At 34.8% G+C, this 15,841-nt stretch overlaps 1 protein-coding gene across 3 annotated transcripts in view; it reads right to left on the reverse strand.

Annotated features, from left to right (window-relative positions):
• The window catches only part of IMMP2L (IMP2 inner mitochondrial membrane peptidase-like (S. cerevisiae)), a 924,235-nt gene that overhangs the window by 305,560 nt on the left and 602,834 nt on the right, over positions 1-15,841 (reverse strand). For all 3 annotated transcript variants that reach the window (XM_011999199.1, XM_011999200.1, XM_011999201.1), the window contains one exon: positions 7,629-7,694. In XM_011999199.1, coding sequence (XP_011854589.1) covers positions 7,629-7,694 — 66 coding nt within the window. The remainder of the gene's footprint in view (positions 1-7,628; positions 7,695-15,841) is intronic.

Here is a 15,841-nt window from a genome sequence, read left to right on the forward strand (position 1 = left end):
CATACGGATATATTGGCTTCCATTATTCAGAGCTACTGCACCAATCATTAAAAAAAAGAAGTTATTAAACAAGCATCATTTGTAGTTTTACTGGGGTAAACTCAATTTAGTTCTGTTTTTCTTCTTATAAAGATTCATCGTTTGCTGGAACCCAATATGATTCAACCAGCTATGATAGGCTAATATTGATTTCCACATCTTCAATAGTACATTTAAAATCAACAGGCTTTGAAATGTTTAATTTCTAGTGACAAATGGATTTTTTTGCTAATACCAGAAAGTTGTTTTCAATAAATTAGGGTGTTTTGACATTTTACAATACAGTCTTTAGACTCAAAGACAAATTATCATTTAAATATTTTGCAGTGAGAGAAGACTCATGATTCTCTATCTCAGATTACTCTGCAATATCAATACTAGTTAAAGAAAGCCTTGTGCTGAACTCACCAGCACAAAATGACTGTGTCATGAGCAGGACACACTTCTTGACAACAGCATTGATCCTGCCCTGCCTGATTCCTCCCTGGAGCCAAGAAGTGATTCTGTTTTCTATGAACACTTCTTGGAATTTTCCTAAACCATCAGGCCCATGAACTAAACAAAATCCAATTATGTGAAGTGATTTATAAAGCAGATTACATTTCTTTAGCAGGGTAACCATTTGTCTCAGTTTGTCTTGGCAGTCCCAGTTTACGTTAACTCCCTCATGTAATAATGAATTCATCTTTTTTCACTCTCAAAGTGTCCTAGTTTAGATGATAAGTTATATGGTCATCTTCTTCACTAGGGACTAAAAAGAGTCCATTCCCTTACTTCATTGAGGTTGCTAACCACATGAAGCCCGAGATTCCAAAATTCTATAAAGTGGTATTTCACCAAGAGAGAAGAAAAATGATGCTGGACTTCATTTCTGACTGGGCAGAGAAGATCCATGAAACAGAAATACAAGTGTCCCAATAAAAACACTGATGCCTTAACAATTGCCATTGTGGCCGCCTCACATTGACTTGCTGGAGTCTAGTGCTTTGCGTTCATTTCATGCTTTTCTAAAACAATGCTTCTATTTGAGTCATAACAAATTAATAAGAAAAAGCAATTAACTAAAAACAGTATTTCGGTGGAACTAATGGGTCTAAGTATTAGTAGAATCAGCTTATTTTTACTGTTGGATGTTATAGATAAGTATATCCATTTGGGTCAACGTTATGAAAATGACTGCATTCCTAGCTAAGAGATCCAGAGAATCAAGCAATTGCCTTGTGATTTTAATCAACGCTGACATCAAGGTACAAAGTTCACCCTCCCCCTGCCCCCGAATGTAAATTTTTACAACATTTATTTGTAAATTCAGCTGAATTCTCTGAAAAAGTACTTCCAGGCTACTTTTTGCCTTGTCTATATAATCATAATGACTGTGACTATAAATAACATAACTACTTTTATCTGAGTCATTTAAAATAACAAATAAAAGTATCATGCATGTCATAAACAAGGATACAACTCTTTCTACAAGAAGCTAGATATTATTTTCTCAAGAGAAAAACACTTTGACCAGTGGTTTGAGTCAGATTATCCCCCTTTAGTCTATTCTCCAAGCAGTAGAAAGAGTGATTCTTTAAAAATGCCAATCAGATCATACTGCTCCATGGCTCACCATCCTTCTAAAATGAATCCAAAGTCCTTTCTAGGACCCACAAGGCTCTGAAAACCTCTCAGATCTAATCTTACTTCAGTTTCCCTCCTTCAGTAAAGTCCCAACCACGCTGGCTTCTTGTACTTCCTTGAACTCACATATCCATCTTAGGTTTGCATTTGTTATTCCTTTGGTTTGAACTCTCCCTTCCTCAGACATTAGTATGACTCTTTCCCTGTCGTCCTTAATTTATGAGTCTCTTCAAACATCTTTTTGTTACGGAAGTTTTCAGTGAACATCTTACAGTCCCAGATCTTTACTATCTCTCTCTAAGCCCTTTTCTACTTTATTTTTCTTCATAGCACGTCTTACCCATGACATTGCATTATGTCTTATATATTTGTTTACTGTCTGCTTCTAACCACTAGAATGTAAGCATCATGAGGGCAGGGACACTGTCTCTTGTGTTCATTTATGTCTTTCCAGTATCTAGACCACGTGCTTATTAAATGAATGGCACTAAGGTCTATGGTCAGTGAACTGATTAAATGAAATTTAAACTGATCACCCAAAAGTAATTTCAAAATTTGTGTTAAATGTTTTACCCTGTAAATCTGAAGTCCAAAATTTCCCCATTGCACATGACCTTTAAACTAATTTTCTCTAAAACGGTTTTTCATGCTGTGTTGATGAGAGTATAAATGTACACAAACCACTTGAGAGGAAAATCTGGCAGCATATACTGGAACTAAAAATAACAACCACAAAAACAACAACAACAACAAACTTGACCCAATATTTCCATTTTTAGGTATCTATTCTACAAAAATAAATACACAAGTGTACAAAGGTATGTATGCAAGGATGTTCATTAAAGCATTTTGAGTTTTATAAGCTTGTGTTATTTCCGTAATTTAAAACAAATCTTTAGAAGAAGTTGATTTTCCCCAGACGGTAATGTCAAAGTAACTCTAGGGAGAGCATATTACAGTTTTATTGAAACGTTTTAAAAGGTAACGCTGAGCAAAGTGACTGCTAATTGTAATGCCCCGTTCTGGGATGTCTCATCTTATCTGTCATACCAACAAGCCCTTACCAACAGGTTCCTTATAAGTACAAGGTGTGCAGCAGATGACTGCTCTACCTAGACACAGCTGACAGGACCAGGGAAGGATGCCTACCCCAAAGGCAGTCGATCAACTGGTTGACCAGCCGTCTGTCAGGTGGACAGGTCCCAGATCTAAATCTCAAAGGGCGACACTCAGACTTCTCTCAGATAATTTAGAGATGAGGCACATCCAAGAAGTCAGCAATTGGTGGTGGAGCAAAAGCCAGCCAAAACACAGACAGGCAAAGGCAATGTGCAAAGGGGGATGAAAGTGACAGAAAATGGAAGTCCTGCAACACTGTCTTTCCCATGCTGCAGTAAAGATAGGCTGAGCCTTGGCTCCTACTGCCCTACTTCCCCAGATACCCTTAAGTGCTCTTTAAGCTATATTTCACTACATAGCTACTTTTGCTACCTAAAGGAGTGTAACTACCAGAATATTAAATGGAAGATTCTATTACTCCTTCGATTAATCCTTCAATGGGTCTAACCTCAAATACTACTGAAACCTACAGTAAGTATAAATAAGTCCTAAAAAATAAGACTGTTTCCTTGATCATTTTATGAAATATCAAATTCTTTCCAAGAAAATATTTTAGTTTAGCTCACCAACTAGGTAATCCAGTAATATCCAGAGGAAAGATGAGACTAAAAAATCCACATCACAGACCAGAGCACCTTGCCTGTCACAAGTCAGGGGACCAGTAGACTAATGGTTTTTAGTAGTCAACAGCATATTTTTATAATTTTTAAATGTACTCTGGCATTTTAAAAAAATGAGTCACAGAGAAAAGAAGTACACGCATCAGTAAATATTATTCTATTCCCTAAATACCCCTTAGCATTTGACACTGTTAGAAAATCATTATAGGAATATATGTATTCAATTATTAATATAAAATCCAGGAAGCCAAGGATCTTCAGGTGCCAAAGTTTCAAAGGGAAAGAAGTTTTTAATTTTCTTTAAAAACATCAAACACTGAAAAATGATTATTTTTTGAATCAATTATCAAATAGTTTTAGAGCCCACACGGTTGGAAGGTCCTTTATTTATGTTTTTCATTATTCCATGATAGAGGTGTACCAAAGGGGGACAGAGAGAGCCACATGACCCTGGTGTCAATTCGCAGAGTTTGCACGTGGACTGCAGCAGTGGAAAGAGAGTGTGTAGATCTTTCACATTATCCAACTCCTGTTCCCTCGACTTTCAGCCTTGCATCATTAACCCTTGCTCTGGCTCTGGTTCTGCTGTAAACCCAATATTTACATGTGTTGAGGAAAGCAACTTGTACTTTTTCCTCAGAAAGGTCTGTTGTAGGATTTCTGATTACACAAAGCTTTTTATGTCTGATCAAGCTTTGCAGTTTCACATTGTTGACTGTTCAGCTAGTGACCAATAATGACCCATCTGAGTTAAAAGCTGTGTTGTCTTTGGATTATAATATAAAATGGATCCCTTGGTATTCCTAATCCTGCTAGATTGCTTTATGTAGATGAAATTTTTGCCTGCTTTGGTGCCACATTCTTTTGGGTTTTAAAAATAGCTTTATTAAGATACAATTCATATAACATAGAATTTATCCATTTAAAATGTACAACTCAATGTTTTTAGTAGAGTATATTCACAGAGTTGTGTAATCATCACCACAATCTAATTTTAGGACATTTTCATACTCCCCCAAAACAATAAAAACCTTATACTCATTCGCAGTAACTCTCACTCCCCCTCTTCCATGCCTCTGAGAATCACGAATCTATTTCTGTTTCTAGGAATCTGCCTATTCTGGACCTTTCATATAAATGGAATCATACATGTGTGGTCTTCTGTGACTAGCTTCCTTCGCTTAGGATAATGTTTTCAAGGGTTGCTGACATTCTTTGAATGGGATTTGCATCATATCTATACACTGTTTTTCAAATTCTAAAAGTGTATTTTGGATATTTGTGATGTATATCAAATGGCTTTCTAAATGTACTGCTCTTCCCAGTTTCTGCCACAAAGCAAAAGGCTGGATAGGCTCTTGGAGAAAAAAAAAAAAAAAAAAGTCACCAACTTCGTCTAGTTTAGAACATACATTCTATAAGAAATGATAACTAAGTTATTTTATACTAATAGACTTAGACCTGACTAAATCATAGCATTATATATCCTCCCCCAAATGCTCACTCCATTAAAATAATCAAAATCAAATAACCTTTTATAACTCAAAATATGAACAACCCAATACAAAATGTGCAAATAATCTGAATAGTTATTTCACCCAAAAAGAGACATGAATGGAAAGTATGCACATGAACAGATACTCAATATCACTAGCCTTCAGAGAAATGCAATTCAAAATCACAATGAGATTCTATTTCTCACCCACTAGAATGTCTATAATAAAAAATATTCACAATACCAAGTGCTGGCAAGGATGTAAAAAAACTAAATTCCTTATGCATTGCTGGCAGAACATGAAATGATACAGTCACTTTCTAAAATAGTTTGGCAGTTTCTTAAAATGTTAAACATGAACCTACCATAACACTCAGCATCCCACAGATACAGTTGTCCCTCTGTATTTGTGAGAGATTCGTTCCCACAAATATAGATACCAAAATCCCCCCACAGATACCAAAATCCACAGATGCTCAAGTTTCTTACATAAAATGATGTAGTATTTGCATATAACTATGCACAGCTCCCATATCCTTTAAATTATCTGTAGGTTACTTATTCCTAATACAATATAAATACTATATATTTGTTTTACCACATTGTTTAGGGAACAATGATAAGAAAGTCTGTATTTTTTTTTTTTTCCAGCACAGACACAACGATCCTTTGTTTTCTCTCTCTCTCTGGATATTTTCCATCTTCAGTTGGTTGAAACCAGGGATGCAGAACCCATGGATACAGAGGGCCAACTGTATACTCGGTAGAAATGAGAAAATATTTCCACTGAAAGACCCAGATGTTCATACAATATGTATAACATCTGGTATAACCAGATGTTATATCAATACCTATAGAATTACTCATAATATCCCTACACTGGAAACAATCCTAATATGCATCAAGTTGTGACTGGATAAACAAAATGTGGTAAATCTATAAAATAGATTCTACTCAGGAATAAAAATAAACTCTAATAACATGCACAATATAGAGAAACCTAAAAAACATTGTTAGCAACAACAGCAAAAAAACACAGACACCAAAGACTGTATATTGTATAATTCCATTTAAATAAAATTTCTGGAGAAGGCTAAACTCTAGAGATTGAAATCAGACCTGTGGCTGTCTGGGGTTGAGAGTTAAAGCAGGAGTTTAGTGCAAATGGACAAGAGAGAACTTTTGAGGGTAACAGGTAAGAGAAGTGTTCAAAAACTAGATTGTTGTGGGGGTTGCACAATTGTATAAATTTATACTAAAACTCATTCAACTGTATATTTTAAATGGGTGAATTGTATGGTAAATAAATTATACCCCAACAAATTTTTAAAAGAGCTTAATTGATATCATGTAGGCTATTAATGAGCACTCAGTCCTGATGCGGAAATTGTTGCTATGAATTTCTGCATCAATAAGTTCTCAAATTGTTTGGTATCAGGACTCCTTCACATTTTAGAAAATAATTGAGAATCTCAAAAAACTTTTATTTATGTGACTACTATTTACCAGTAATTACCACATTAGAAATTAAAATAGAAAATTGTTTTAAAATTTCATTTATTGATTCAATTTAAAATACCAATAATAAACCCTTAGGTTAACAAAAAGAATAGAATTTAAATAAAAATTATAGTTCTTTTCCAAAAGCAAACAATAAATAGTAAAAATAATGATTTTTTAAAATATTTTTGAAAATATTTTTAGTTTCTGGCTTAATAGAAAAAAGCTGAATTCTCATATTTGCTCCTGCATTCAATCAATTCCAATATTATGCATCTGGAAAACTCCACTGTACACTCACAAGAGAATGAGAGTGAAAAAAGGCAAGTAACACCTTAGTATTATTAGGAAAGTAGTTTTAATCTCATAGACCCCCAAAGGGTCTTGGGGATCCCCTGGGATCCTCTGGCCATGCTGTGAGAAGTGCTGGCCTAAAATCTGCTCTAAAACTGATTGAGGTCCATTTTAGTGAGATTAATTAATACATACTATTATTAATACAAATACTTTAGGATCAAGTTTTTCTAAGAAAACAGGGTCAGAAAACTTCCTGAATGTAGTACTCAAAGCATTTTGGTTACCACATTGTATAGGCCTGGCTACAACTTGTTTAAAGAAAACGATCATAATGAGACATATCATGCCACACAGTATTTACTTGCTGAATGTCAACAATTTTTCTTGATTTATCAGCAAGTACAATAAATACAACAATACTAAAGGTGGCTTTAGTACACCTGATTGTTACAATCTTATCATCTAAAGCTTTCATTCTTGTCACTGATTCAGAAGTTTCTGTTTCATATCCTTTTCAGTTTTCTCCCATCTCTATGAGTACAAAAGAGTCCTCTTAGTTTCTGCATTTGCTTCTAAAATAATTAAATGTTCTTGAATTTTTTTAAATGAACCTTAACATCATAATCTTAAAATAGTAATGCTACTTTTAATATCTGATCAATAATGATTTAATGATCATTTTAGAATACACTGTTAATTCAAATTAATATTTATCCTATACTTCACAATTACAGAATAACAATATGATCAGTAAGTTTATGTATTCCTTACAAGCTGAAAGGTTAATGATGCTCACTAAAGATGTACCAGTTCATTTGGAATGTCTCCAAAACTTTGGTCCTCTTTGACTTGAGATGTATTTCCCAAGTCATGTAGATAACAGAATTCTAGATATTTAAAATTTGAACTCAGAAACAACAGTAAATACTTACCTGACAATATCGCCTTCAAGAGCAATCACTCTCTTAATGATCTTCTGTTCTGGGTTTTTAGGTGACCTAGAACAAGAAGATAACGTTATACAATCAGTTATGTCTATGTTGTTTTAGGAAGATGAAAAGAAATTCTACAACAAAATAGGCTATATTAAAGTCTTTACAGATTCCATTGCACTCCACGACATGACATCAGTCTCACTCGGGTTCCAAGTGATGGGAAGTGACTACTGAAGTAATTCTCATTTTTAATAAACTCTTGGGGGGGTGGGGGGAGCCATGTTGAAACTTTACAAAAATAAAAACTACAGAGGAATAAAAAATTTTCTTATTAAGGAATAAAGTTTATTATTAAATTATTATTGTTGTTAAAGATAGGTTTTGATAGGGTTTGCCTCTGTGTCCCCACCCACGTGTAAGTTTGAATGGTAATCCCCATGTGTAGAGGGAGGGGACCTGGTGGGAAGTGACAGGATTATGGGGTTGGTTTCCCTCAATGGTTTATGAGTGTGGCACTTTCCCTTCGCTTGCTCGCTCTCTCTCCTGCCACCATGAGAAGATGTGCCTCACTTCCCCGTATTCTTTTGCTATGATTGCAAGTTTTCTGAGGCCTTCGCAGCCACGTGGAAATGAGTCAATTAAACCTCTTTTTTAAAATAAATTATCCAGTCTCAGGTAGTATCTTTATAGCAGTGTGAGAACTACACAAGTACTTAGAGGAAAGAGGATTAGTACATAAGAAAATGCTTACGTATTTCTTTAAAATGATAACATCAGTTTTTTAAAAATTGCATTTAAAATTAAGAAAGGAGTTTTATTTAAATCCCATAAAAACACTGAAGATGTGAGGCATTTTCTTTAAAAAATAAAGAATTAGAGAACTTTTTGAAACTACATTTGGGTTTAGCCATTTGATGATTATAGAATTCAGAGTGCTAAAACAGAGCTACTGACAGTTAAAATAAATGGACAGGTTTTGATATACTTAATACAGACATCATTTATTTCAAGCTACTTGATTATGGTAAATTTTCACTTACAGTAATACTATTTACTCTAAATAAACCTCTGCCTCTCCTGGTATATATACCCTATGCACTTCCTTTCCACACTGTGATAGGATTCATCTATGAGGTCAATAGTTTATGGTAAAACTGATGGTGCATCACTTTTGAGATTATGTTACAAAACAGACTTACAGGCTCTCCCTCTTTCTCTCCTTCTCCTTCTCCCCTCCTTCCTTCCTCTTTCTATTTTTTCCTCTCAAATCTCTTTCATGGATCACTCTAGAAGTCTGGTCTGTCCTGAGGAGCCTAAGGAGAGACTCATGTGGTGAAGAAGGAAGGTCAGCTAACAGTCACATTAGTGAGCTTCAAAGCAGATACTTCAGTCAAGTCTTCAGAGACTGTGGCTCTGGTCAACAGCTTGACTGCAAATTCGTGAGAGACCCTGAGTCAGAACCACACAGCTAAGGTGCTTCTGGTTTCCTCACCCTCAGAAAATATGTGAGATAACAAACGTTTGTTGTTTTAAGATGCTAGACATTGGGGTAATTAGTCATGCAGCAATGGGTAACTCTATCTTAATATGGTCAATTTCCTGCCAATAACATTTTAAGGCTTTTAACAGACCCAGTTCAAGAAACATCTCATATATCACATAAATGATCATTTAATATGTGTTTCAAAATCACGCATAGATAAAAATATTTTAAATTCAAGTCACATTTTGAATTGAAGTACTTTTTAAAAGGAATGTAAATGCGCAAAAGCTGAAAAGATCAAATATATTCAAAGTGTACATTTCATCAAAGGAAATGTGCACTTTCAATAAGATTTATATTTCACAATGTCTTGCAGAGAACATGAAATCACGTAAGCTAGTTGCATTTATGTGTAACAATTAGTTTCACAGTTTTTCACTAACTTAATTTTTTTATTTTAAAATGAAATTTGATCAGAGTTTTGATTGGCCTCGTCCTTTTATTACATCAAGTAAATATTAAGTTTCTACAACGTTCATGTCATTAATGTACAGCTGAAGTGAGGGGTATGCGCACATTCAAGCTAATGAAATTAAGGTACTCTCTGCACGGTTACTCATAGACCTTTTAGAAAAGTGCCCCTCCCATGTCTCCTATTTTAAAAACTAGGAAAGCATAAAATATTATTCAGCCTCAGTGGTCATCAAATAATTGCATATTATAATAATGGGATATTAAAACACTTCCTTACTATGTTGACAAAGATGTACTACTACTAATAAAAATAAATTGTTGTTGGGGGATTAGGGACATTGATAATCTACATATAAAGTATTTGGTCATGTAACATGCCTTTCTATAAGACAATATCAAGATTTTATATTCTTTTAAACATAATGATGATACTTTTAGAAATTTACCCTGATGAGATGATTACGAATGTATGCAAAATTTTGGCTACATAGATAGTTAAAGCATTACTGTCTATTTTAAAAAAGAGAAAAATTCAACAAGAGCAGACAGGTTAAATAAACCACAGTCCACTCACATAATAAAATACTTTGCAGTCATTAAAAATAATGTTAGAGAAGAATATTTAGTGAAATGGAACTATCAACAGAATGTATGGATTGAAACTGTATGTTAGAAAATATTTTTTGTGTCATGACTTCACATCTCTAATAGCAGAAAGAGAAATATGCATTCATTTTTACTGGGAACTACTCAAGAAGATTCTAAAACAAAAGGAAAAGGAAAAGTTCTGTGTGGATAAAAGCTTTCATACCCAGATTTTCGGTCCAGATTATTGGGATATCCTTTAGCGGATGACAACTATTTGTGTTACATGACATTACCCAAGAAGAAATACTCCAAGATAGGGTATAAGACCTGAACTAATTATCAAGTTTACTGCCTAATATTGAGGTGAGATTAGCATCAATGAAATAATATAAAAAGCAACCCGTATTAGCGTAAAAAATATTTTATGCCAACAATGTTTAAGCTTTTGAGATTCTTGAAAGGTATTCTATATTTTAAAATAATCTATATTTTAAGATCATGAGGCAAAATAGAGTATGCAAAGGGAGCTATCTATATCATTAAAGTCTTACAAATTACTACTTCAAATATGTCTATAAATTTTAATGTAATATTAAACTCATGAATCTAATCAAATAATTTCAAAATGAAAAATGTTATTATTAACATTAATTCCATTACTGCTTAAAATCTATATCTATATTTTAATCATTAGGCTGTTGAATGCATTACTTTGATGTAAGTAGAAGTGGTCAGAGAGTTATTACAGATTTACATCATGAAACTTATTAAACTTCTCTTTGTCTTAATTTTCTTGGTCACTTGCCTATCTCCTAGAAAATGTGAAGAATAACAAGTGAAGGATTATGCTTTACTTGAGGAATACAATGTATGCTCCCCAATAAATGCTAAAATTTACATTTAAATTTGTAAGTTTAGTGTTTTCATAATAAGCAATGTTTTACAATATTTATTTCTGGGATGCGGATTTTAAACATTCTGTTTTATGCTTATGATTTCATTGGGCAAGATTTCTCCAGAGACATGGACGAGGAGCCTAAAATTGTTTCTTTACTGCATGAGTCTTAGCAGCTCTGTGTGGTATGGCAGAGAATGTCTCTAACTAGAACGGTTGCAGGTCAAGGAGTGGGGTCTAATGTAGATATAATAGAATTTCCAGTCTCTCTCACTAATTTTGTGTTCTTTTATGTTCCCAAAAGATTATAATTTTCACCCTGTTGAGAGCACTTGAAAGCTACTTTGGCATACTCAGGAGACCCCTCGTGTATTGTGGGGATGGAGAGATTAGCATATGTCCCACCTTCTCTTTTCCTGACCGCCCCCACCCTGATCCTGGTGTCACACAGATACCTTAACCCTGGGTCTAAGCATTCTCTTTTCCCATTTATGATAAAAATTGTAAAACCTCCCTCTGTGACTTGGGTAGATTTTTATATTCATACGTTTCAGAATTGGCCCAGATTATCACAGAATTAGAAGTAACCTTAGCCACAATCTAATGCAATCACTGACCCCTTAAAAATACCACCAGGTACTGGACACTATTTGCATTGCATATATCCCATTGAGGTCTAAATCTAATGCTTTATTATTGAGGTGAAAGGAAAAACTAATAATCTAGGAATGCCTCCTATTACAAGAGGATGTTTTTCACTATCCTAAAGGATAAAGCATGCATTAAGCCACATAACTTTACATCATTATAATTTTAAAAATGTATGTTTTTCTATTCTTTTATCATGAAAATAAGTAGAACGAAAAGTCCACTCAACACAATGATAAAAAGTGTTATCAAATGATAGCTTATCACTTCCTTTCCCTGTTACACTTGAAAAATGTTGCCAGAGTTTAGCATGGTTTTCACAGTGGCTAGAGCTAAAAGGCTTTGCAGTATATCCAGCTCTTCCTCTGCCACTTTTAATCTTTCTCATTCTCTATTACCCAAATTTTCCACTTGGTGACCATGTGATGGTCCTCCTGTGCCCTGCAAATCCATGGACTGGAGAAAAATGGAAACATAGTCTAGCTGTTACTAGTCCTCTCTGCTGTAAGTGAACTGCTCCCTCTAGGCAAGCTACATGACCTATCTGGGTCTCATTTTCAGGAAGATAAGATTAGATCAGAAACCCTAAACTAGTAGTCAGACCATCAAATCTGGCTTATAGAAGTATTTTATTTGATTCATGCATTTAAAAAAAAACTTGAGCTTGCTAAGCAAATAGGAGATGTCATATAAATTTATTTCTCTTGAAAAAATAGGTAGATCTGGCAACCCAAGTAGCACATTTTTGCATGAGAAAAGTCCACTGGAGGCTGGGTGCGGTGGCACATGCCTGTAATCCCAGCAGTGTGGAAGAATAAGGAGGATGGATGGCTTGAGACCAGAAGTTCGAGACTAGCCTTGGGCAACATGGTGAAACCCTGTCTCTACAAAAAATACAAAATTACCCAGGCACGCTGACATGTGTCTGTAGTCCCAGTTACTGAGGAGGCTGAGTTAGGTGGATTGTTCGAGTCCAGAGAGTGCAGGCTGCAGTGAGCCATGTTGACGCCAATGCACTCCAGCTTGGGCAACAGAGTGAGACCCCGTCTCAAAAAAGTCCATTGGAACTAAGAAGCAGATGATTTGCCAGTCCCGCCAACTTGTTTCACAAACGTGTAGTACCTGAGGGCATGAGTCTAGAAATCTTGAAAAATTTTCCTAGCTAGAGCATCATGTAAATAGTGAAAAAAAAAAAACGCATAAAAGCTCTAGCAGGAATTCTAGCATATTGTAGGTACTCAGTAAATTTTAGACATCCCTTCCTATAATAAATTCATAAAGGAGATCAATTAACTGGGTCTAAGACAAGAGTTCCAATCCTTTTTGAAGACTTACAAGGATAGACTATTTTTTAAACCCTCTATTAAAACAATTTTCAGGTTCTGTTGCATTGGAGAACAAGAAAAGCATTGTAAAGGTTTGGTCAAATTTTATTACATAATTAGCTAAAGAAACACCAAAACTAAATATAACTGAATCCATATTGAAAAGCACAGCTTTATTTTAAATTAGGTAGGTATTATCTGTAAAATCAAGATAGAAATAAATAATTTTTAGTTTTGGATTCTGTACACTTGCTTCACTATCAGTAGTGTGAACTTTGTACATATTGCCCCATTTTTAATGGTTCATTTTTAAAATTCAATACAGTTTCATGAGTTAGTACTCTCAAAATTTTTATGTAGGTCAGTAGTATTTCAGCTACCTTTATCCCCTTGTTGACTTCTCTTTGTATCATGTAAATCTTATAAAATTAAACAAAAGAAACTATAGACTTTAGTTGTTCTTTGGATTCATTCTTGAAATCCTCTCAAGCACAGAGCTTATAACTTCAGATGTAATTTCAGAAAATGATATATGTATATACAATCCCTAACAATCACTTTTGCCCTGATATCCCAGAGAATGCTCCCAACCAAGAGCCTCAGTACTGGCAAAATGACGTACAGATGAGGTGGCAAGAACCCATGTTAATGTTTCGAATTTGTCTTACTTTCTAGAAGGGGAAGGAAAGATCGTGGGAAGGGAACCCTAAGACAGGGGAAGAAGATTTTTATGTGTATAGAAAACTTTAATGAAAATAGAGTCAAATTTCAAGCTATGCGACTTACACAGTCTCATTTTGTGGGGTGGGGATGGAATAAGAAAGGATGGTTTATCTACACTGGCCAATCTCTCAGAGCATACCCTACCTGACTCAGGCTGCTAAGCAGCAATAGAATTTTTCAGGACATTGGAGAGATTCCAGTTGGGTTTCTAGTGACCTAGGAATGCAGCAGCAGAAACATCATCTTTATGTTTCAGATTTATCTTCTACCAATTCCTTACACAGGAAAATGTATTTTAACAGTACTGATGAAACAAAAAAAGAATGAACTTTAAAGAATTGAATTGTTGTTTATTGATAAAAAGTGTTCTTGGTTAAATATAAGAATTATTTCACTTTCACCAAATGTGATTAGGATAAATTTAATAAGCAAATAGTGACAACTGGTCTTATTAGTGAATCAGCCTTGATTATGTAAAATCAATTAAATTTGTATTTATGACTCTAACTTCTATAATTGAAAAGAGCTGTGTAACTGAGTATTTTTGATCCTGAAAAACAAATGCCTTCATTTAACTATGAAAAATTTAAGGAATTTAGTATAATCATAACAATAAATTAATTTCCAACAATGTTTGTTAACTAAAGCATTTCAAAACACAGATCGTGCAATCTTCAGGTATTTAATATAGTTACAATTTACCTCGCTGTCTAGAATAATCTGTATGTAAATGAATATATACAGCACAGAAACAATATATAGCACATATGTAAAATGTGTGTGTGTGCGCGCCCATGTATTCTACTGTGTAATATGGAGTTATGGCTTTTAAAGGAACTTTTGATCTATAAAGAAACTTCTGGTCATGAAAATTATATTCCGTATTTTGTAAACCTTGATTTTAATATATTGAATATGCTTAAAGTTGAACATATCTGTGGAAATGAAGGACATGAATGCTAACATAAATTTACATACTGACTATTCTTTCAATACAGAGTCCCAAATGCAGACCTTCATATAGAAGCACCACCGTTCTGTTCTCAAAGATGGACATGCACTCAGAAACATTCTTCCCCCTTAGTCAAGCTAGGTTTTAACCCCCTATCCAAACTATCTCACTGAGTATGGCTTTGCATGGAATACCCCTTAAGGCCATGGAATCAAACAAAATTAACTGCTCTTCAAAGGAATAAATCCATCAATCTAGACACATAACCCTGACACTTCAGTTAAGCTAACCGGCTTTAGACATTTGGTTTCCGTCAGGTTGAGAAACAGTACCACACATTTTTGGTAGGTTTGGAGGATATTCATACCACAAATCACCCTGAAAGAGCAAGCTATTTGTATTTTCTACATTAGACCATATCCATTGCCATCAATATGACACAGAGAAGGCAAACCAACTGAATTGCAGAATGAATACTAGTCTACAAGGACTGAGGTTAGGACCTTTAAGTCATTGTCCATGCAAAATATTAGAAGTACCTGTAGACACCTGGAGAATATTATTGGAAGAATGGCACAAGGGTCAGCTTGTGCCCAACACAGCTTACTCGTCAGTTTCCCATGATGTTGGTGATACTGTAGGGTATGAGATGCCTAGCTTAGGGTAGAAAGCATCTTGGTAAAAGTGAAGAAAGTGAGCACAAGGCTAGTCTTGAGCATTTTACCTAGAGCATTTTATGGTTACCATATGATACTTTTTCAGGGCCAGGAAAGACACAGATGGGAATGGAGACATTTCAGTGGTTGCCAGCACTGGGGATTGTAAGTAAAGGAACCTTTACAGCCGAGAATCAGACAGGCTGACATGACATCCCATGGATGCCAGCAAGGAAAGGTGTCCATCAAGGTGCAGGGTCCCTCCCCAATGCCATCACACTATAAATTTCTGGAGCTTAGATGTTGTTCTGACAAGATGAAGAACTATAAACAGACTTAATTTGTCTCGAATTGCCTCAGAAAGCTCTTACATTTACCCTGAATTGAAAAGCATTGTTTGCAATAGGACACTTAAAATCAGCAATGGCAAAATAAAGTTACATATTTTTGCACACCTGATTTTTAT

This window comes from Mandrillus leucophaeus, unplaced genomic scaffold, assembly GCF_000951045.1.
Source record: "Mandrillus leucophaeus isolate KB7577 unplaced genomic scaffold, Mleu.le_1.0 Scaffold588, whole genome shotgun sequence".
NCBI classification, from domain to species: Eukaryota; Metazoa; Chordata; class Mammalia; order Primates; family Cercopithecidae; genus Mandrillus; species Mandrillus leucophaeus.